General features: G+C 46.9%; 1 protein-coding gene across 2 annotated transcripts in view; it reads left to right on the top strand.

Annotated features, from left to right (window-relative positions):
* LOC144115549 (frequenin-1-like) overlaps window positions 1-22,559 on the top strand; it is a 250,444-nt gene extending 227,885 nt beyond the window's left edge. Inside the window, exons 5-8 of one of the 2 annotated variants that reach the window (XM_077649976.1) lie at window positions 1,286-1,364; window positions 7,231-7,319; window positions 9,487-9,564; window positions 17,110-22,559. In XM_077649976.1, the coding sequence (XP_077506102.1) occupies window positions 1,286-1,364; window positions 7,231-7,319; window positions 9,487-9,564; window positions 17,110-17,202 (339 nt within the window). In that variant the 3' untranslated portion in view covers window positions 17,203-22,559. The remainder of the gene's footprint in view (window positions 1-1,285; window positions 1,365-7,230; window positions 7,320-9,486; window positions 9,565-17,109) is intronic. The other variant, XM_077649977.1, reaches the window with a different exon arrangement.

Genomic DNA, 22,559 nt, shown 5'->3' with positions numbered 1-22,559 from the left:
ATATGCGGAATTGGCCTCTGCTTCACGTTCAGTCCTCGTACCAATCCTGCCGCAGTGGTGCAGCGGTTAAGCGATGCGCCACTGCCCTGCGATGGCAGGTGCCGCCGCTGGTGGGGATTGTGCGATCCAGGTGCAAGTGTCTCGATTTTTATGAGAAGCAGGAAAGGCGCCATGTTTGACTTTTGCTACGTTGTCATCTTTGGGAAAGTGTCCGAATGTTACTTTGCTCTTTTGCAGACTAATTTTTTTTTAGGGTTCTGGCTGTCCGAATTCGCAGTTGCACTCTCTATTAGCGGCCACCACATAGTAAATAAATTATGCGACACGTTCGGTGCAGAGTAATCATGGTGCGTATATCAAAGAGCGAGAACGCAAGCCTGAGCCATAGATTTTGTCTGGGTACTGAACGAAACCGTTTTCATTACTTCGTATCCCGTTTTTTTTTGTTAGAAAATCATTGAGGGCACGAGCTCTCTCGCCCGCTCGTGTGTCGATGCTATGGTCACGCATTCACTGGAAATCGGGTATGACCTCCGCCAGTTTGGTCAAGCAGTCACGATTTTTCTTATAGAAGAGTTCTGAGTACGCAATATTTTGTCAAGAGGGGTATATTCTAGAGGTCCTACATTCGCCTTCTCGTCATGTACGGGTACTATCGTGGACAAAAATGAACGCGTAACTACATAAACACAGGCCCAAAAGTATTAAACCTGAGTCATTGAAGATGAAACGACGGGGCCTTTCTTTTTTAATCACAATGTGTAATAACAGTTCTTAAGTATCTTACTTCAGCCGCGACGCGAAGTCCTCCATATTGTGCTGGCCGGCAGACTTCCACACGTTTGTTCGAGCTCATGATTGTGTCCCGTGTCTGTCGCGTTCTATTCCACGCACCGACGCGCGGCGAAGTAGCAGCTCCTTGGACGTGCTCCACGCGCTACGATCTTGGCTATACAGGCGTTCAATCTTGTGAGCCACAATGTGCGACCGCGTCTTCTCGACGGCCCAACGATGATCTTTTGTAAATAATGTTGTCGCAATGGTGTGTTGTAAATATGTAAACACTTGAATGCTTACGCTCCGCTTCTTCAACTCTTTGTTTCATGTCTGCGGTGTAGTGCCTGTCCAGCAATTTTTTTTTTTTTTCAAAATCAAGATTGACAAAATGTCTACCTACCTCTCGCTTTGTGCGCATCAGGCCACTCGTCTGTCATTACCATAGACTTTCATCAGAGGAGCTGATCTGCCAACTTATATCCCTTTCTGCTTCCGTCTTTCTTTACAGGACGGCTCAATCGAGTTCGAGGAGTTCATTCGTGCACTTTCGGTGACATCACGAGGCAGTCTCGACGAAAAGCTAGTCTGTGAGTACAACCTGTGAATTTATGTTTGCATGTACGATGAAGTTTCATTCATTCATTCATTCATTCATTCATTCATTCATTCATTCATTCATTCATTCATTCATTCATTCATTCATTCCGTACTTCTGTTTCCTTGCTTTCATTGTCGCCCAAATGTTGTAGCGGCGTTCAGTTGCCTCGCAGCTGATAAAAAAAAATTTCTTCTTTTCACTAAAATTGAATTGGTCCAAGAAGTGGCTGTGGCTTTAATGTTACTTTGCATCTGCCCGGTGTAGTGCACACGTTTAGGCGATTTTACGTGCATTCTGCCCTTACGTTGACGCCGAAGCGAGCAAGCTCAGTTTTGTCTCATTGTCACATTTCTTTATTTCTTTTCGCCTCGCCGACCGGCAGCGCGTAGGTGTACAGCTTGCAATGGGCGCGCAGAAGGGAATGCGGAGGCCCGTGCGTGCCCCTCGGGACGCGGCCGCTCAGGTTTCCCGATCGCCGGAATCTAAATGGTGCCAATCAATAAGCGTTAGCGCACCATTGCCCGGCACTGGCAGCGGATAAGCAAGGGCGGCGGGTGCCAGGATACACACACGCACACATGGGTCCGCCTTGCATTATCTAGGCACCGTTGGCGCAGCAGCTAGCTTGCATCACTGCGCCGACGCGGCGCAGTTACATTTCCTGGCCAAACGAAGCCGGATCGCGCGCGCCTCTGCGAGTGCGTAAGAATGGGGCTGTTGGCGGGCTGTGCGCGTACTGCGACGCCTCCGCATTAAATAAGTATGCGATCGACGGAGCGGCGGAGAACAGAGTTTGCCCCGGGCATTAGGCACCCTGATCCATTCGGGGAGCGCGTGCGTGATATGGTAATGCATGGTAATGTGGCTCACGGGCGCCTGGCTTCCTCCCTTACTTTTTTTTTTTGCTCCCATCCTTCTCTCTCTTTTTATTCCCCAATTCTGGCCCGCGTTATTACGGACGTTTCCGCTGTCAGAACAATAATCAGGGAACTGCCGTCTGTTCCCGTGTTCGGCAGTGAGCCGCGAATCGCGTGGTCCGGTGCCATCATTACTCAGGGAGGGCACGCATTCGGACCGAATGGGAGGCTGGATTGGCGCCGTTGTTTGGAACCTTCCGGACAGTATCACATTCTATCTGGCGTAGCGCCAAGCGCGCTGATCACGCGTTTGGCATTTCCGGGTTACTTTATTCTTTTTTTCTTGCCTTATGTTTTCGTGGCGCAGTGCCAGGCGCCGGTGTTGCTTCTCGAAAGAGAGGCATGGCTCATTTCCAATAATGCTCTGATAGAGCTGGAAGCTTTCCTCCCGCATGTACCTTGTGTTGCGTCATCTAGTGCTGCTCATTTCTGATAAGTGTCCCGGTGCAGGGCGGCACAAATATTAAAAAAAAAGAACGCCGACTTTTGTACGTTACCCCTAAGGTTATGATCCGCCGTGGCCGTTCAGAAAATATGGCCTTCGGCTGCTGACCCCGAGCTCTCCGGTTCGACCCAGGTTCGCGCAGTCACATTTGAGGGAAACGGAACAAACGCCTGCGCAGTGGGCTTAGAAACTTCCCAATTGGCCTTTACTGAACCGAAGCCCTCCGCTACGGTGTGGGTCGACTTTCACTGTGCTGCTTTGGCGAAAATAAAAATCATTATCTTCAACTCCTACCCGAGTAAATGTGTTGAAGATATTGATGTGTTGTCTTTTGTATGTCCCCAGGGCTTTCTCATACTGTTTACTCGTAAAAGCAATGCCAAACCGATCAGCCCAGCTTGCAATTCTCACTCAAGACATTAAGAGTTTAACTGTACGAAATTCAAACAATGGTTATAGCAGGTGCATAGACTCGACCCCTACGGCGAGGCGCCCACAAAGCGCTAACGGTAATTTCTCGTGAATACAAACAATTAGGCGGGTAAACTTTTTAATCGGAAATATTAGGCACTCTATAATGCAGAACTCGGAGCAGTCGTTACGCAAAACTGCCCCATTTCGTAACGCTCCCCAAACGAGTTCGCTCTTCGAAATATCCGCCGAAGTCGGATCTCGTTTCTCTTAGTTACGCAATGTAGTGCGCTAAGCTTGGCCATCAGCCATTTCTCCTGAGTTTGACCAGCGTGTGCGCCAGCCGCATTTGATGTTGTTGACTTTTATTTTTTTTAATATAAGGTGGCAACATAAACCACTATCCCTTATGGCACATCTTAACAGGGCACTTTGCGCTAGTTTCAAGTAGCGATAGTTTTAATAAAGAGGTTGTGTGCCAGGCGCACAAAAACGGCATCTAGATTAAACTTGGCTGTATCAAAAGTTGAGCAACTGTCAATAAACTCGCAAAGTCCCCTATTTTTTTCATCCCACGAACTGCGCAGCGCTGGAAAGAAATCAGTAGATAGCAGAAATGAGGCATACCTGTGTAAAGATCATTTGCGTGGGGTTGTACCCAGGAAATACAGATCGCACATTTGCACGTCGCACTTTTCCTTCCTTAGACGTCGTGTTGGCGCATAAACTGGACTCCACGTCAACCATAGGCTTACAAACGTTCAATATTGTGATGCGATGTTAAAGACGGAAGCGTTTGTTAACCGTGCTCTAGACGCGCTCAGCAAAAACCTGGTGCATCGAACATAAGTCGGCAACCTACAGTACAATGCCGTAGTCACAATAAAGCTGCAATTAAGCGATGCGCTGTCAATTTAACAGCTGCCATATTGATGGGAGTCCTGTTGTTACCTTTCTTTGCTGTCCTCGTCTTCTGCGCTATTTTTCCAGAAGTATGTATCACCAACTCGCCCGTCTTGCTATCGTGGGGTTCTCAAGTTTGCAGCAGCAAGTTGTTTCCCGAGCTGTACTTTTATATCGCATGTAAACACGAAACAAGAGAGCACGATGTGGGATCCACATATGCAGAAGACTCGTGGGCCATTTTTTTCTTTTAATCGTATTGCTTTAATCGCGGAGTGAAGCCTCAAATCTTCTTACTTGTGCGTGCACTTCACACGCGGCAGAACCGAAGTACGTGTCCTGGAGAGTGCAGAGCGCAGCCACTTCTTTACACCCCCCCCCCCCCCCCCCCCGTACTGACTTGGAATTATTTCGCAGTCGCTTCATATTTTTCTTATTTCTCTCTCTCTTGGCTGTCCGGTCCCAGATAGTGACTCACTGTTATGCGTTGCAACCTCGCAGGCGTATCACAACATTGCTGAAATAGAGACAGATTGTCTCCCTTTATCGAAGTGCCCGGGCTGGAAGAGTCCATAGCGGTCGACTGTCCGCTTCTTCTCCCCGTTTTGCTCTGTCGTGACATTTTTTGCTGACAACGTACCTTATGGTTACTGTCCTTGATTTAAAGCACGGGAATAATAAACAAAAATTGTGATATGAATGGTGGCAGTCAGGTATAACGGGGAAACAAATGAACGGTCTGTAAGGAGCCACGTATCTGGCAGTACGCGGCAATGGTGCAGAACGGTAATTTGGAGTTGCAATACAGCTCTTGCTGGATCATATTCAGAAAAACGGAGCAGACGTTTATCTTCCGCGTGTGTTTCTCTTCTGACGTCCTTAAAAATGCGCTATTTTTCTGAACTTGCCCAAAATAGAGAGGAATGCTCGGGATTGTAACTACGTGGTCGCCTCGCTGACTAGCGAAGTGATTTCGCAAAATTTAGTGCCGTGAACACCAGGCGACGCCAGTGCGATATCGTCTGCGGTGAAGTTTTCGGCCGACGGTAGATTAAACCGATGGGGGTTACTTTAAATTTTAAGATTTGATTTCCCTGCACCCCGCACTTCATCCTTGGCTTACTGACGTGTGTCTGCGCTTGCCCAATTTTTAATTTGTTGGCAGGCACGTCCTCTTCGCCAGCTATGGCGCATTTCGCAACCGCGCCTTCTGCGCAGTTCGCAGCGACCTGTCTGCCAATGTCGACACAGTGCAGTTGGACTAGGTTGTGCAGATTTTAGAACGGGATGGAAGAACAGCGGGCTGACATAGGAGGCTAGAAGAGGCCGACAACAAAGGTCGCTGACTAACCGCTGAAAATTTATTCTGCTTAAGGCAAACTTTTAAACCTGCAGGAGAAAGGTGAGGGCGTGGAACGTGGAACGTAAGAACGCGCATACAGAAAGCCGAAACTCCCGCACAAAACAAAAAGGGGTTTTAAAGGTCTTCTTTTATTTTTCGGTGGTTTTGCGTGCAACCAGTGCTCGTACGAACGCGCGTGTTGTTGTAATCTTGCCTTTGGCATTTAAGCTTAATGGCCCGCGGGATTGATGCTCATGGAGGCAGTTCGCAAGGCCTGAGCTAATCGAAAATCGAAAGCGTTTCTCGAAAAGCGAAACATAGCCTCGTCTCTAAAGCATACAGAGCGAAAAGCTTTTGTGGCGTCTTATTGTTTAAAAATAAAAACATCCGCTTTCTTGAGATGCGCGTAATAAAATCTATCGTGTTGCGGTAGCCAGCATTAGATTTGTCGCAATTGGCATTTACTCTTATCATGAGCCTTTACAGCATTGAAACGTGAAACCACATGTGTGCATTTATCAATTTACCACGAAATACTTGTGCCTATTCATGTTCAAGTCGCCCGCTCGTGATCGGCTTATATTTGCTAGTAGATGCTGTTATTTGTGGCTTACTGCTGGAAAATTAGATTCACATAAGCTTACCGCATTTCAGATTATTTGTATAAATGCAACAAAGTAAATCGGTGTCACTGGTTCGAATCTTGAATGAATCAGCGACGTTCCTTTGGCAAAAGTGGCCTGCTCTAAACACTACAAAAGCAAGTTACGCGAATGGCGATCGTGTTTTGAACGTTATCTTCAAACTACCTCCGATATAAGGAGGAAACAAGGATGTCATGCGCCGAGGCATGTTCTTCCTAGCGATAATTCTCTAGTTTCAAACAGCAACTGGGCAATCGCTGAAATGCCAAATCAATATCAACGCGAAAGTTTGCCTGTCACAGATATGAATAACAAAGAACGCTCTAAACACCTAACAAAGAACGCTCTAAACACCTCAACTTGCAAGCGGTGCGAAACGTCCTTCCTAGTCTCCGGGAAACGGCCTCAGTTATGCAGGCTCTCAGACGTTGTGATCTAAGTTAGAACAAGAAGTTTCTTTCACTAACTCGATAAAAACTGCTGCGATCGAGTAACTACTCAGTGGTGGGCGTGGTTGGATTATTCCGCTTTCAGAGGTGGGCGTGGTTGTTAACGGCAAAACACGGATCCTGTGAGTTGCTCCCGCGAGTGAGCGTAGCAGTACAAGGTGTCTGATGAGGTTCAGTATTAGAACGTCGTGTGTAATTCCGAGCCTAGACAATCGACACCCAGGTCAATCAGATAAGCAAGGCATGAAAAAACGCAGGCGTTTAGTCTCTATGGCAATATTAGCCCAACACCAGCGGTTGGGCCAAATTACCAAAAAAGGCATCGCGGGCTTCGGAAATGAACGTGACGATATATCGTTTTGTTAGCTTGCTTTGCTCTACTTTCACCGAAAATATAGCTCAAAGCTAATTTATAGAACTTGCAGGTTTTCTATCTTTACCTGTACAGTGTTCTAGAAGGAAATATCACAAAGAAAAAAAGACGTCACTTTGTAGGCCGTATTCCCTCTGGTATTTGGCCGATTTCCCTTCGGGGTTGTTCGTTTCTACAGAGGACAGCCATAACTAGACTCCCTCGGTTCTGTTTCTGCTGGCTGACCTAAAGGTCGCGCAGTGGTATGCCTTGGTCAGGAGGTTGCTCCTCCCCGCTAACTAGCATTGTCACTCTAATGCGATGCACCGTGAACATGTGGCCAGCGTCTCAATCCACCCTTTTGTTCTTCCCGTGTCGCCACCGCCTCGCAGGGGCCTTCAAATTGTATGACGTCGACAACGACGGATTCATCACGAGAGACGAGATGTACAACATCGTAGACGCCATCTATCAGATGCTGGTAAGGAAAGAAGTCGCTGGCGGCTTTTTTTTTTCTTCTTCCTTAGCTCGCCGCTCGCGGCACTGCACGTTAGTCATCCGCCCCCGCAGCGCTCCTTGACGGGCTCGTGGAGAGAGACCGCTGGCTTGATTCGCGCAACAAATGCGCCTCGTTAATCAGCCCCCGTCGCCGCCGGCCGCCGATGACCGTTGTTCGCAAGGGCCGTGGTGTCTCAGCCGGGCAGCATTGACTGACGTTGGCGTTTCGAGCTGACGTCTAGCAAGGAAGTGCTAGGGGTGCTCGAGTTATGTGGACTGCCCTCGGATGACGGATGCGGCGGGCGGTGCTCATTGGGGCTGCTTGCTGCATGGCTATTAAGCAGCGAATGCGCTGCGCAACAGCGGAACAGGGGCGGCCGGCCTGTGGTTGCTCCACGTCTCATTCCTTTTGTACTGTCCGGCTTGTTTAGGAATGGCCCGTCTCTGGGACTGTCAATTTTTGCTCTTGCTAAATTTCTCTGCGATAACGCAGAGGCTGCGCCGAATGTCATCTTGAGCCTGTTCACTTTTATTCATTTTCTCTCATGCATGTTTGTGAGAGTAATGTGAGCAGTCCGCTAATGAGCTCAGTACAGCGCTTGTCGCACTGCTGTCAGATATATTAGGGTTCGTGCATTACCACGTTTTGATGCTGATGGCACGAGTCGATTGCGCAGCATTTTAAAGTACCTGTGACAGATGTGACTTCATCTCTTGTTGTCTTTCCCGAGGACAAGATGTACAACTTCCCACGAGGACATGTAAGCTTGGGTAGGAGCAACTACCACGCAATGAGACTAAAAAGTCTGCTTCAGAACACGTCAGCGGGCTATGACGGTTGCGGTTCGTTAGCTTACAAGTCGTAGTTTGCTACGTTTTGGCCGTCATCGCGACGCAAGCGAGGAGTTATGGGAAAAAAAATATCCTAAACAGCATATACTGATTTCGTGCTGTGTTCGGAATGAAATTGCAGGACGTCGTAGATCCTGAGCTGGGGATATTCTCGACTGAGCGCACGATTATGTTTCATCATCGCAGAGTTATTTCGTTCTCAAAAGGCAATACTGGCAAAGCAATTTTGTTCTTTCTTTACACTCTTCAAGATGGACCGGGCGAATGTTTCTCCTTGGAGCTTACACTCTGACGAAACGTCGAGGACAACGTCTCGACAGAAAAAAAAAAATATCCGCCAGATAAAGCCGCAGAAAACAGTTGCACCGAGTTCAGCGTCTGTTTTTTCGTTAGACTTATGCGCATCCTTTATCAGCGATTGTGAAAAAGATGACAGCCTTTTTATGCTGCCTGCATCCCCGTGAAAAAAAGGAGGATAATGAAGGCTTCTTTGTACGTTGTCTTCCTGACAAGTTTGCAGCACCGCAGCACCACAGCAGAGCGACGTCGCGACGCAGTTGTAACGTTCGTCCTTTGACACACCACTCATGTCTCTAACCGCCATTCTAATTCAGTTCTATTGCCAAGGCTAAATGTTACTGTAGCAGCTTCTCAGTTGCCGCAATGTTTAGTGGTGCAAGATCGCGATGAGAATCTCTGATGTTGCGTGTCGTAGTGTCCTCACTTCGGGCTGGTCATTGCGTCAATTTCTTGTCCTTTTTCGCAATGCTTCAATGTTCTTTTTTGTATCTTTGACGTATTACATCTAGTCGTGACGGTCTTACTTCGTAAATCTATTTCCACCAAAAAGTTTTATTTTCTAACCCTTTGGATTGCGCCATTTCCCTGGCGGCTCGGCTACCTCCAGCAGACGATCTTTTTAGTTTCTTTCATTTTCGCTCACGAAACTAAGCCGTGCTCAACCGCGCTTCTTCGGTGCTAGATCGTCGCTCTACTTGGAAGTTTTTCCTTCTTTCTTCCTCGGGAAAAGGGGTAAAAAAACGTGGTCTCCAAGTCATTACATTTGAATGGTACCTACCGTGCAGCTCTAATTGAATCTAGGAAGACCGGTCCCTTCACGTCAGGGGACGTTCAGTAGTGATTCTATTTGGTTTGTAACTTACTCTCAGGAGGCACAACTCGAAGAAGGAGCCCACGTAACTGAGCGTTGGTATTGCTGAACTCGAAGCGTGCGCTCAGTGACCCTTCATTCTTAAGGTTGTGTTTTTACTTCTATTTGATTTCTTTCCTTTCCGCAGGGAAACCAGACGAAAGAGTCCGAACAAGAGGAATCCCCCCAGGAAAGAGTTGACAAGATATTCGACCAATTGGACAAGGTAGGACTTTTGTTTTCTATGCAGGTTCCTCTTATATGCTTGCACATTTCAACTGCACTTCGCAACTTGGAGTTAATTCATTTCCCATCTCTGCTAAAGCTACTCTATGGAACGTATCTTTGCCAATGGCGAGTTGAATGATCTTGCTTTAGAACAGATTACGATGAGTAATTAGCGTAAATCATTTCCCGCAGAGTGATATTTAACTAGCCCAGAGCATCCCCGCAGCGGTATCTGTAACCTGCAGATGATGGTGGCTTGCGACACCGCGGGTTTTCTAGCAGATGTGGGCTCCGCCCACCCACATTTAGCTGAGCGTGGCACTTGGCCGTGTGCGTGGAAAAGAGGATTCTGGTCGTTAAGCCGACGCCAAATGCTTGGACCTTTAAGGCCCTTCGCCTTAGGCAGCATGCCACTTTGGCCCCCATTTCCCATAGGCGGCACCCCCGGGCTGACTCGACTTGAGAAACTCGGCATTTCCTGTCCTCTTCTTCATCTTTCACTGTCCTATTCTCGCAACTTTCTTCTCTCCTCATTTTTTCTTCTTTTTTTATTCACGGAGGCTAGAGCTCACCTTTTGTGGATAAGTACTCTGCGTTACGCCATATTTGGTTATAGTTAAGGCATACAGCTGGCGTGGGCAGGAGTCTTTTTTTTTTCCTTTAGGTTCCTTTCCCGTCCCCGTGCTGCCACTGTGGCCGGACAACAAATACGTTTTATGGCTCTTTTCCCGCTTCGGCCAATCGCCCTCAATGAAGAATGCGGACAGATACACTGTGTATACATTCCTCAGAACCTTACTTAGTCTTGGAAATAGATTACCTTTTCACACAGGTGTCACAACCATATTTGGTAGTCGGTGATTTTAATGCTCTCTCGTTTTTGGGTAAGCGCGGAGACTGACTCTGGGAGAGAAGCAATTGAAGATTTCATCCTTATCCGGTCTGACAACACATGCTTACTGAAGACTGGAAAGGCCATTTATTGTTGCCAAAGCCCAGGTAAAATGAGCTGCCTTGGTTTGACCTTCACATGACCTTCAGTTTTGAATTATTTTAAATGGACCGTTTTAGACGATGCCCGAGGAAGTTATCTGCTGATAGCGATACAGTTTTCATTTTCAACACTTGTTATCCAAACAAGGCCACGGCACTGGGAATTTATCTCGCTGGCTGTTCTCTCTTTACAGCCCATACTGCATAGGATAAAGTTCTGTGTGAAGAGCTCAGAGCAAATGGATTGAATGAAAAACATTCTAATTGCATAATTTCTACAGCACTAATAGCTATCCTTCTAACGTGGGGACTCGTACGAAGAAAACAAAAGGCATGATGGACACCAGAATGCAGAGTCCCAAAAAAGCAGCAAAACAAAGCGTTGCGTGTTTTCCATAGGTATCCCACTGGAGAAAACCTAGGGATTTTTAAAAACCTAGGGTCAAAGCACATTATATCCGTAGTAAGGCTGAGAAAAACTATTGGCAGCAATATGTGCCTTCGATCAATGGTTCAGTTTATCAGAAAGAAATTGTGGGAAAGGTCAGTAAGTTCAATTGAAACTAATCTCCTTTCGCGTTTCTTCTGTTGTCGACACCCGGTACAAAGACAACCTTCGAAGAACAAGCCAATAAATTAGGTGAACATTTCTCTGTTGTTTCCTGTTTGTCACACCACGTAGATACATTCCAAGAGTACAAAATTCATAGTATAAAAACAAAAGCTTCCCACGAGAGCAGGCACGAGCCAAGATTATAACAGGCCACTTACACTAGAGGGAGTAGATAAAACTCTTTCTGTAGCTGAATAAAGAGCACCAGGCCCAATTAATACACTCTGCACAATGCTTCTGTATCTATCCGAGGTACTCGGAATTCTTTTTAAATATTTGGGCTTCAGGGAGCATACCTGAAGCGTGTAAAAAGCCGTCATAGTACCTCATATCAAAACCGGAACATTATCATCAAATCCTGGTAGTTACAGGCCCATAATACTTACCAGTTGCCTTGCAAAATCATTTGAAGCGTTGTTTGTTCTTGAATAGCATCAACTTCTCGATATACATCAGTCAGTGTGGTTTCAAAAAGCATGTGCGACCACACATCACCTTTTCCATCTGGAAGTAGGGTTCTGGAGGCCTTAGTATTCAGACAACACTGTATTAGGGTCTTAGATATGGAGTGGAGAAGGGCGCGGCACCACCTGCAGGTTCTGCATACTCCGCGACCTAGGAGACATAGCTAGGCATCCGCGGCAGTATGGTAGTGACTTCCTAGCCGACCGCGCATTCCAAGTGCGCCTACGTACCACTTTTTCAATGAATTTCGTCCAGAAGAACGGTGTACCTCGGGGGTCTATTTGAAGCACTGCACCTTTTATAGTAACAATAAACTCCATAGCTAATATAATCCCGAAGTTCATAATGTATTCGGTTCATGTTGATGACTTGTAAATTGACTACATGTTCTCTAGCGTCTCAACCTTTGATAGACAGATAGAGATGACTATGAATAAATTGGCTAATTGCATAAAGAAAAATGTATTCCAATTTTTTTCCCACAAAAAAATTAGTAGCTGTCCAGTTCTTGCTCAGACGAGGCTTACAGACCGACACCATCCTGTTCTTGAACTAAACCGTATTACCAGTAAAACAAGAAAGCATATTTTTAGGCGTAATTTTTGAATAGAAACCTACATTACTGCCCCGCATAAACAACTTGAAGAAAATTTCTCCAACCCTGAAAGGCCACAAAAGTGCTCTCACAGAAACCATGCGCCATCCGATCAGGCACGCCTTTTGCAGATTTATCGCTCTCTATTGCGTTCTTGTTTCGATTACGGGTATATAGGATAGGGTTCAGCCAGGCGATCATACTTGAAACGACCGAATCTAGTACACAACTTCGGTCTGAGCATTTTACGTGGCGGACACCGAACAACTAAAAATGAAATCGACTTCATATATGCGCTCAACCTGGCATCGTTCAGGATGTGGGCGTCCTCGGAAGGGTGCGCTGTAGCGACCACAGAATGGTAAGGTCTCGAATTAGCTTAGAATTGAAGAGAGAACGGAAGAAGCTAGTGAAGAGGAAGTCCATTAACGAGTTAGCGGTAAGAGGGAAAATAGAGGAATTCCAGATATTGCTGCAGAATCAATATTCAGCTTTAATGAGGAATACGATCTTAATGCTCTTACAATGATCAATAATCTGACAGCTATCATTACGGAGTGCGCAGTAGGAGTAGGTGGTAGGACGGTTCGACAAGATACTGGCAAGCTATCTCACGAGACGAAAGATGTGATTAAGAAACGCCAAAGAATGAGGGTGTCTAACCCTACAGACATAATAGAACTATCAGAGCCATTGAAGTTAATAAATAAGCGCAAGCGGGGGTAGCCGACATAAGGAAATTTATTATGGAGAGAATCGAGCATGCTCTAGAGAACATAGGTAGCCTAAAGGTGGCGAAGAGGAAAGTAGGCATAGGTAAAAACCAGATGTATGCTTTAAGAGACAAGGAGGGCAATGTCATTAGCAATGTGGATAAGATAGTTAAAGCAGCCGAAGAGTTTTACACAAATCTGTACAGTAGCCAGTGTAATCAGAACGTTAATGAGAGAGACAGTAGCGAACAGCAATGCTTCATCCCACCAGTAACGAAAGAGGAAGTAAAGAAAGCCTTAGGAGCAGTGCATAGGGGGAAAGCAGCTGGTGAGGATCAGTTGAAGGACGGAGGGCGGATTGGGCTAGAAAAATTAGCCACCCTGTACACCCAATGTCTTATGATCTCTACCGTAACAGAAGCTTGGAAGAAGGCAAGCATAATCTTAATTCATAAGAAAGGAGATGCCAAGGACTTGAAAAATTACAGACCGATCAGCTTACTGTGTCTTGCCTACAAGGTATTTACTAAGGTAATCGCTAATATAGTCAGGGAAACCTTAGACTTTAATCAACCAAATGACCAGTCAGGCTTTTCTAAAGGATATTGCACAATAGATCATATTCACACTATCAATCAGGTAATAAAGAAATGCGCAGAATATAACCAGCCCCTATATATAGACTTCATTGATTACGAGAAAGCATTCGACTCAGTGGAAACCTGAGCAGTCGTACAGACAGCGAAATCAGGGTGTAGAAGAGCCTTATGTCAAAGTACTAGAAGATATATATATATATATATATATATATATATATATATATATATATATATATATATATATATATATATATATATGTATATATATATATATATATATATATATATATATAGCAACTGCACAGCTACCATAGTCCTCTATGAAGTCAGCAATAACATTCCAATAAGGAAGGGCGTCAGGCAAGGAGACACGATCTCGCCAGTGCTATTCACCGCCTGTTTACAGGAGGTGTTCTGATTCCTGGATTGGGAACAGTTGGGAATAAGAGTAAATGGAGAATACCTAAATAATCTGTGATTCGCTGATGACATTGCCTTTCTGAGTCACTCAGGAGATGAATTGCAAAGGAAGAAAAATGACTTAGACAGGCGGAGCAGAATGGTGGGTCTAAAAATTAATATGCAGAAAACCAAAGTAATGTTCAACAGTCTAGCAAGGAAACAGTAGTTCACAATTGGCAGGGATGGGCCGGAAGTGGTAAGGGAATACGTCTAGTTAGGGCAGGTAGTGACAGCTGACTCGGATCGTGAGAGGGAAATAACTAGAAGGATAAGATTGAGGTGGAACGCATATGACACGTTCTCTCAGATCATAAATGGCCGTTTATCAATATCCCTCACTACAAGAGTGTACAACAGCTGTATCTTGCCGGTACTCGCCTACGGGGCAGAAACGTGGAGGCTAACGAAAAGAGTTCAGCTTAAGTTAACGACAACGCAGCGAGCGATGGAAAGAAAAATTATAGGTGTAACGTTAAGAGACCGGAAGCGGGCAGAGTGGGTGAGGGAACAAACGCGGGTTAATGACATCCCAGACGAAATCAAGAGGAAGAAATGTGCTTGGGTAGGGCATGTAATGCGAAGGCAAGATAGCCGCTGGTCCTTAAAGGCAAAGGAGTTGATGCCAAGGGAAGGCAAGCGTAGCAGGGGGCGGCAGAAGATTAGGTGCGCGGATGATATAAAGAAGCTTGACAGCATAGGGTGGGCGCAGCTGGCAAAGGACAGGGTTAATCGCAGAGACATGGGAGAGGCCTTTGCCCTGCAGTTGGTGCAGTCAGGCTGATGATGATAATGACAGAACAACACCGAAACAAGTATCTGCAGAAACTAATGAACCTCTCCTTGCAGTCAAGAATCATGCTCACATGTGCCTCCGTCATAAAAAATACGGTCTTATCGGAAACATTTCTGCTACCTCACTGTCGCACCATAGTGCCTATCAGTAGCACTGTTCAGCAAGAAATCGGGGACGATCAGACATATAACCTTCCGCTTTGAGGAAAAGTGTTGCGAGACCCGAAGCACTGCCACCTTGCTACACTTTACCCACTGTGTGCGACTTTACATTAGCACGATTTCACAAAAGCAAACGCGGAATCAACATATACTGCAAGAACTGGTACTAAGTGAAAAAGTACGAGGATTACACAGCATTTTATAAAGATGGTTCAGAAACGCCACAGTACGTCGCAAGTGCACCGTTACAAGTGGAAAAAAATAAGGCTGCGCCATGGCTCATCAGTTTTCACTCGCGAGTGTTACTGCGTCGCTATGGGCATAGAAAAAATATTAAAGAAGAATATCTGAAACATTATTATCTACGCAGACTCCTTAAGCATAATCACAGCACTGTACTCCATAGAACCCTAGACATAACGCACAAGTTGATCTCAGCCTAAACACGAGGACAGCTAATTAAGTTTTGTTGGATCCCTAGACAAGTGGAAATCACTGTGAACGAGAGAGCTGATGATGCATGTGCCGCACGTGCCCGTAACGCTGTAATAAAACTCGCAAATATACCCCATAAAGATAGCATAAAATTTGTAACGAACAGACTGCGAGCTAAATGGCGATCTTCGCGCGGGCGATCTAAAACATTACACCTAGTTAAGCCAGCAATCGAAGAATGGAAGTCAGGTAGTCATCTAGAACGCTTTATCGAAGTAATTTTTTGTCGCCTTCGCGTTGGACATGCGCATCTCACGCACAACTTCATACTTTTCAAGCACCATGAACCCATATATGAAGGGATTAGAGATGAATTCACAATCATCCACACCCTTCTGTCATGTAGAAAACTTAAGAAACTAAGAAAAAAAGTGTTTTAAACAATTTCATATTGAGGACCTCCCATTCTGTCTTCGCCTGCTGCTAAGGAAAAACTATATCTATGCTTACCGGCTTAGCGCATTAATCCGCAAAAGCTGATCGCCATTAGCGGCTGAGAGGTCTGCAGTGTAAGCCCGTTTTGAGGTTTCGCTGGCGTCTGCCCGGCTGACTGTCTCGCAGGCCCATTTTGGCGTCTATACGCTCACGTGCATACTCGGCATTCTTCCGCTTGCGGTCTTCGGTTCGATCGCATTCCTGTGCACAATTCACAGACTCCAGGGCCCGCTTGCACATGGCAAATAGTCTAATTCTCAGTGATATCTTATTCGCGGTCTAAACGCTCTGTTGGGTTTGAGGAAAGGTGCATAACTGGCTAACTGGATCAGTGGACACTTCAGTTACTCTGTGAGGGGGGGGGGGGGTGTCCATGTACAAATTTAAACAGTTACGCGGGTCCTATTTCCTCAAAATCAACGAAAGGTTTAAACTCCGTTGATTTTGAGGAAACGAGACTCATAACTGGCTGTCTGGCTCAGTAGGCACCTCAGTCATGCCTGGAGGTGCTTGTCAGTGGTGTCCACCTAACACGTTACACTGCTGCTGTTGTACCGTCTAAATTACTGAGACAGAATGGCCTGTACAAAGCAGCCTTCGCTGTAAATATGCCCTTGTTGCATTTTGAATATCAACAAGGGCAGGGACATAGATGGATATCGCCTCCAAGCAGGCGCTGCTGTACGGTTCTTCACGGATAATTCGAAACAGTAAAACTTTAAACCCGCGTATAGTATGTGTTTGCGTTTCGTCTTTGTACAATTTGCTTAATTTCTTCGCTCCAAAGCATTTTTCATGCCGCTACAATCAAGCTTAAATGACCCTCCGATACGTTAGCTGTACATAGGACGGAATTTGGGCGGAAACAATAACTTAAAGCCAGAGGACATGCATTGACGCGTTCATCAGAGCAGGCTTAGCACATCCCTCTCCCTATCGGTTGCTCAAGAGCATATAGTAGTAACAGAACCATATACTGAACCTGTCGACCTCCTCCCAGAGTGCAGCGAGCACTCAAATGCAGGAGCCGAAAACCAAAAAGGAAGACATGCATGTGCTGCCTGTGTCTTACTTCTCTGTATTCTTGTCATGTTACTGTGCTTGGCTGCCTTCGTCATCCACATAATAGTATTGGGCGAAGGTGCAATGCCCGCCGTCCGCTCACGCGCATGCTTTTCATTGGTATTTACACACCGCCCTTCTTCCCGCCTCTTTGCAGAACCACGACAACCGGCTGACGCTGGAGGAGTTCCGCGAGGGCTCCAAACAAGACCCGAAGATTGTGCAAGCGCTATCTCTTTACGCTCCTTGACACAACCTCACAGCCAGTCAGTCCATGCTGGTCCAGCCTCCCACGTTCGAGCTCAACTATTCCCACATCCCACCCATCTACTGAACGGATTTGTTTCGTCGAATTTCTGCGTTCCTCCTTGTTTTTTTATTTCGCTCTGCCTTCTCTCTCTTCCAGCTTTTTTTCCTCACCTGCTCTCGACTTGCTACTTGTTTTTCGAAGTCAACTGACCTGCGTTGACACTTTGTATGCCAAACAATACAGCGTGCTTGAAAGATATCTGGACAAGAGAACACAAATTTTAGTGATTCTAATGCTGCGCAGAATCTGTCGAGTTCGCAAGGAAACGGCTCTTGTGCACTGAACACTTATAAGTAACTGATTCAATGAATAAAGGATTCAATCAAGCAATCACTTCTAACTACGTTCGCGGAAAGCTCTTGGGACAAGGAAGCAATTCAGGTAGAGTCATACTTGTTTCAATGTACCATGCATTGCGGTTCAAGTAAAAACAGCAGAACTCCCGAGGATATAACTGAAACATACTTTCAGTCGTGCACTGCTTTCTGTTTAGAAGCAACTGGCGATGGACCATTTCGGCCATATACCGCTTGTATGCAAGCGAATCAGTAACTGCGCCTTTGTTCTACCACTTGAAACCGTGCCGGTAGATATACGCGCCCCACGTAATTAAATTATGTATGCCATGTTTCAGAACCTAACCGTATCTTACTCTTGCGAGCCGTATAGATCTGATGCTGCCGTGCTTACGACCTAAAAACGTTGTTTCCGAAAACTCTGGCGCAGCGTTGACTTTGGTTGTCTGTGCTTTCTTGCACGCTGTATTGCATGTGAACTTGAACCGCGCACACTTTGACGTTCAGTTTTTCTGCCCGTGACGCCACTGGAGCCACCGTCGATGACTTCCACCACGTAGTCGGCCTCGTAGAGAGACACCTAATGATCCACTAAACCCTTACAGCGGGGCACTTCTTTTCAGGGTAAATGCATCATAGCGCGAGGCTTCGCAATCGGTCATATTCAATGTGTTCAGGACGCCATCGGCTATGCTACACGTGTTTCGGTGCAACCGGGTAGCAGTGTGTCCCACAATGTTCTTTTCTGTTTGTTTTTCAAGCGAAGTAACTTATGTTATGCATTTCTCATGGTCCTGGGAGCAGTTACCTGCTCTACGACAACATGTGCCAACTATCATCGTAGATGCCATCGCCATAGCTGCGTTCTCAAAGTTCTCGCTGTGGAAGTCAAGAGCTCCAGGAATTTTGCATGACTACTTCACTCGTATTTAGCGTGCGAGTTCATCTTTTTTGTGTGCGTTGTGCTGTACTTGCGCATATGAAATCTCTACACACTGCGCCATTCCATAGCTGACAACCCTTTGCCATCATAAACTGTCTGGCGTTTCGAGACCATCCTCGTCATGGTCTCCACCATTGATCCAGTAGGTCGCATTGGACGCTGTTTCGTGGCGAACGTTTAACGGCTCAAACCGCTGACGTCGGTAGCCTGTGCGTGGCTGCAGTTCTAGTGTTCCTCCTTCGGTACGCACACTTCATCCCTCGCTGCGCCTTAACGACTTTTTTTCTTATTTGGTTTTGTTCGGTTTAGCTTGTGCCAACTTCATGTTTCTTCTCCTCGCTCCATCACCATCGTCACATAATCCATGTAGCGCGAACGCTTTCACAGGGCTAGGACCAGCGTTTCAACAACAACAGTGGACCAATGACAGACTAAGGAAGCAGCTGCTTTTCAGACCCGCTGAAAGCGGGCATCCTAACCGACTGACTGGCTGTTGAAGTGACAGTGTAAAGCTGCTAGCCGGAGAGATGAGGATATATAAACACTCTGACCAGCTCCAACCGCGCGGCTGGCGCGCGCGTATGTCGTGGACGAGGGAGGCGCGTCGCTCCCTTCGCCCGGGCGACGCCATTGAAACCAATCAAATATCCACCGACTATCTTGCGTTTCCCGTCCCTCGTGTTCCACGAGGCACTTTTCGCTTGTTTGATTGGTCTGACCCGCTCCCAGGGAGCAGGATGGGCGGATGTTTTGAGAGAAGGGGAAAGTTGTACATAGAGAAGAAACCTGGCCGCACACGGTGACGATACCTCCCAGCGGCGAGTCTACCTATACAAACCGCTCGCATTGCTGTACACCACAACTTGCACACGGGCATCGCGAACAGTGTCCCCGCGCCTCTTGCACACCCAGAAGCACCCGAACGATTTATGCCTGTCGACTTTGTACGTCGTTGTTGCCCCCCTCCAGGTGGTTCCGTGCTTTGTGGTCGCCGTTGGCGGCGGCGTTGCTTCCGCGCCCTCGCTCCAGTCCGCGGACGAGTGTAGCTGCCAATTCGATGCGCAGACAGCACGCATGCAGCACGCTTTCTCCTCCACGCCCCGGCGCCGGCACAATGAGTTTTTCGTCTTTTTTATTCTCTTCTTTCTAGCAGCACGCCATGCTTTCGACCACCTGTGTGCAGATGACTTCGATGCACCGACCCTACGATCATGGGCGCACTCTCTTTTGACCTGTGGAAAAAAACCGAGATTTCTCATCGTAGGTGACATTGGTGTCCCGTTTCGTTTCGTCCGCTCAGTTCTCGTTCGTTTTCTTCGAAGGCGCAGCCTGAGTAAGCTCCTCTGGCGTACACAAGCAGGACTATAGAATACGTGCATTTGCGGAACGTCTTCTTCAGCTGCACAGTGTTCCTCTGTGTTGCGTGACAACAGTATGCACTTGCTTGTCTTCGTGTGCGGGGCACAATGCGGCAACTGTCGAACCACAAGTAAAACAAGACGCAACAAAATGCGAAACTCGGGAACAAGGCCTGCACGCACGCAGCGTTTCTCGACGCCATTATTCGTGGCACCGGCAACCGCTAAGAAAGCCAGGCAGCACGAAAATCCCGGAAATCATTTGCGCGCTCGCAGTAGTGTCCCCAGGGCAAACTCTAGTTCCGGATTCCAGATAAATATATAATCTGAACGTGCGTAACGCATAGCAGACGCAGCGAGCGGCGACTTTGTTAAAGCTTGTTAAAAGCGAAGAGCGCGGTCGCCTTTAGTTGCTTCATTGCTTAAAACGAATCACAGTTTCGTACACTTTGTTAAACAAGGAACGGATGCATAAGTTCCTCAGAAAACTTTTTGTGGAGCTAAAAGAGTGATACAGCTGCCTCTGACAGCTTGGTTGTTGCGAACATGCTTGTTGGCGCTGCATGCGGCACTGGAGATGAACACAAAAACCGCAAAGCTTATTTCGCGCGTGTGGGACCATTCTTGAAGCACAGAGGAGGATTGTTAAGCACAGAACAAGGTAGTCAATCTTTTCATGTGCTAGTTTAATGTATCGAATGGCAGCCCTGGTTTCGGTTAAACTAATACGGATTCATTTGCCATTTTTTTTTTGTTTACTTGCTGGGTATGGGTTCTTTATTTCGGCTCTCGAGAGCAGAGATAGTTTCGTCGCGAGAAGGCGAAATGTAGCGTCGTTTGGCCCGCTAGGAGTGTAGCGTTTTGTGCCCCTTGCTGGATGAACTTCCTCAGGCTTGCTGCGAGCTTTCGTAATTCAGCGGCGACGCTTGGAGTCTGCCGCCTTGATCCCACCTTGTCGAGCTTGCAATTTCCTCTTTGGAATGAGTTAGTAGTGCTTTCAGCGAGTGAGTTCTCAAGTGCGGAGAAGGTTCGGTTCGGCAAATCAGCTGTTCTTCTTTGGTTGTCGGCTTTTCTCGCCGGCTATTTGGCTTTCTTTGGAGTGAAATACGCAGTTGGGCTTATGTTAATATTTCTCAGCGTGCCCGTCTGGCTGAACAATGAACTACGCTGAGCCGTGAATCACAGTTTACAGTTATGGCGATGGTGGCCGTATATTTTTCTGATTCGCACGTCTGAAATGAATACGAGGGGTTCTCTTGGCGTTCTCTTTGCTCGCCCCTGCTGAAAGACAGTCTCCAACATCATTTCTTGCCAGCTGGACGTTGCATGCGACTCACTCCGCTTGAATTGGCCGCGGCGCTCACCCGACGCTGTCCGCATCGCACAGCTCGATGCGCCCACGATCCCGAAGACTCCCGAAAGCTCTCTTCCAGCATTGCTGTATGGAACTTCGCTGCGTATTCTCACGCACTGCGCGAGCGCGGAGTCGTTATTCCCAGCGACCTCTAACGGCACTTCGTCGTCGCCCTTGAGACCTTGTAGTTCTGCCGGAGGTTACGTTTATGCACGCAGTTCCGATGTCGCTCCACGGGGCTTTGTTCTTCGTGTTAGATTCCCGTGGGTGAACGCACAACCGTGTTTCTGTGTTGTATGTCACGCCTGTCTGTTTTTCTCTCAGTCTATGGGGGTGCTTGCAGCGCATGTTGACATCGCTGCGCCGCAAATAGCGCCGCGCTGCTCGCCGTCTTTTCGCTATCCGTTACACTGGTGCTAAAGACGAGGAAATTGCCTCTTCGTGGTCTGATCGCCTGCGGTCTGAATGTATCCTGTTCTCCGCCGTTAAGGGAAACAGCGTGCGAGGATTGACGTCATCTGAAGTGCTGTGTTCTCGACAAGAAGCAATCAGTGGGATCGACTGCAGAAACAAAGCGAGCATGAAGAAGTAATTGTCTTTGTTAACCTCATCTTTAACTTCTTTTTCATTGTTTAGCTCCTAGTGTTCCTTTTGGACCGCAGCACTGTAGAAGAAAACTCTCAGCTTTGTTGACTAGGTAACGCCGAGTACATAGCTTATTTTTAAGCCCATAGCTTCCGGAAGGCAAGGCAACCGAGAAGAAATTATTGCATGCAACACGTGTCAGGCAGACAGTCCGTCTAACTTAAAACCTCTGCATTGGTAGGACCCCAAAACTACTGATCGAGTTTCAAGCGAGGGGTGCAGGTTGCTGCCCTCTAATCGATTCACACGAATACCGTTAGAGAGGGCAGTCTTTCGAGGACACGGTAACGGTCGGACCTGTACATATTCTTCTGAGATAATTGGCACTGCTCTACATTTTTAGTCTACAGTACAGTCGATTGCATTTTCAGTGGTTTGCATCTCGGGCAGGATTCACGGCTATTTTGATAGCGTTTCGTCGCATATATTCATTGTGATAAAACTCTTCACCTGCCTTCGTGAACCCCTGGCAGTGCTTTGGATTTAAAGGCGTTTCAGCCAGCTGTGGTGGACTCAGGAAATTAGTGCTAAAGGTATTTTATTCCCGCTGACTCTTCCGAAGCTCCCAGGCTGCTTGTGTTCCGCGAATGACTACGAGCAGGTTCAAACAGGCAAGTAAGCTGCCGTTTTTGCTCCTGCGTTCAGTGTTTGCTTTTGGCTGAACGGACGAACGAAATGACTGGTACGAAAACGGCGAGAAA

This window comes from Amblyomma americanum, chromosome 1 (genome assembly GCF_052857255.1).
Source record: "Amblyomma americanum isolate KBUSLIRL-KWMA chromosome 1, ASM5285725v1, whole genome shotgun sequence".
Classification (NCBI taxonomy): domain Eukaryota; kingdom Metazoa; phylum Arthropoda; class Arachnida; order Ixodida; family Ixodidae; genus Amblyomma; species Amblyomma americanum.
The sequence above is the reverse complement of the archived record's forward strand: the minus strand, read 5'-3'. Positions and strand labels throughout refer to the sequence as shown.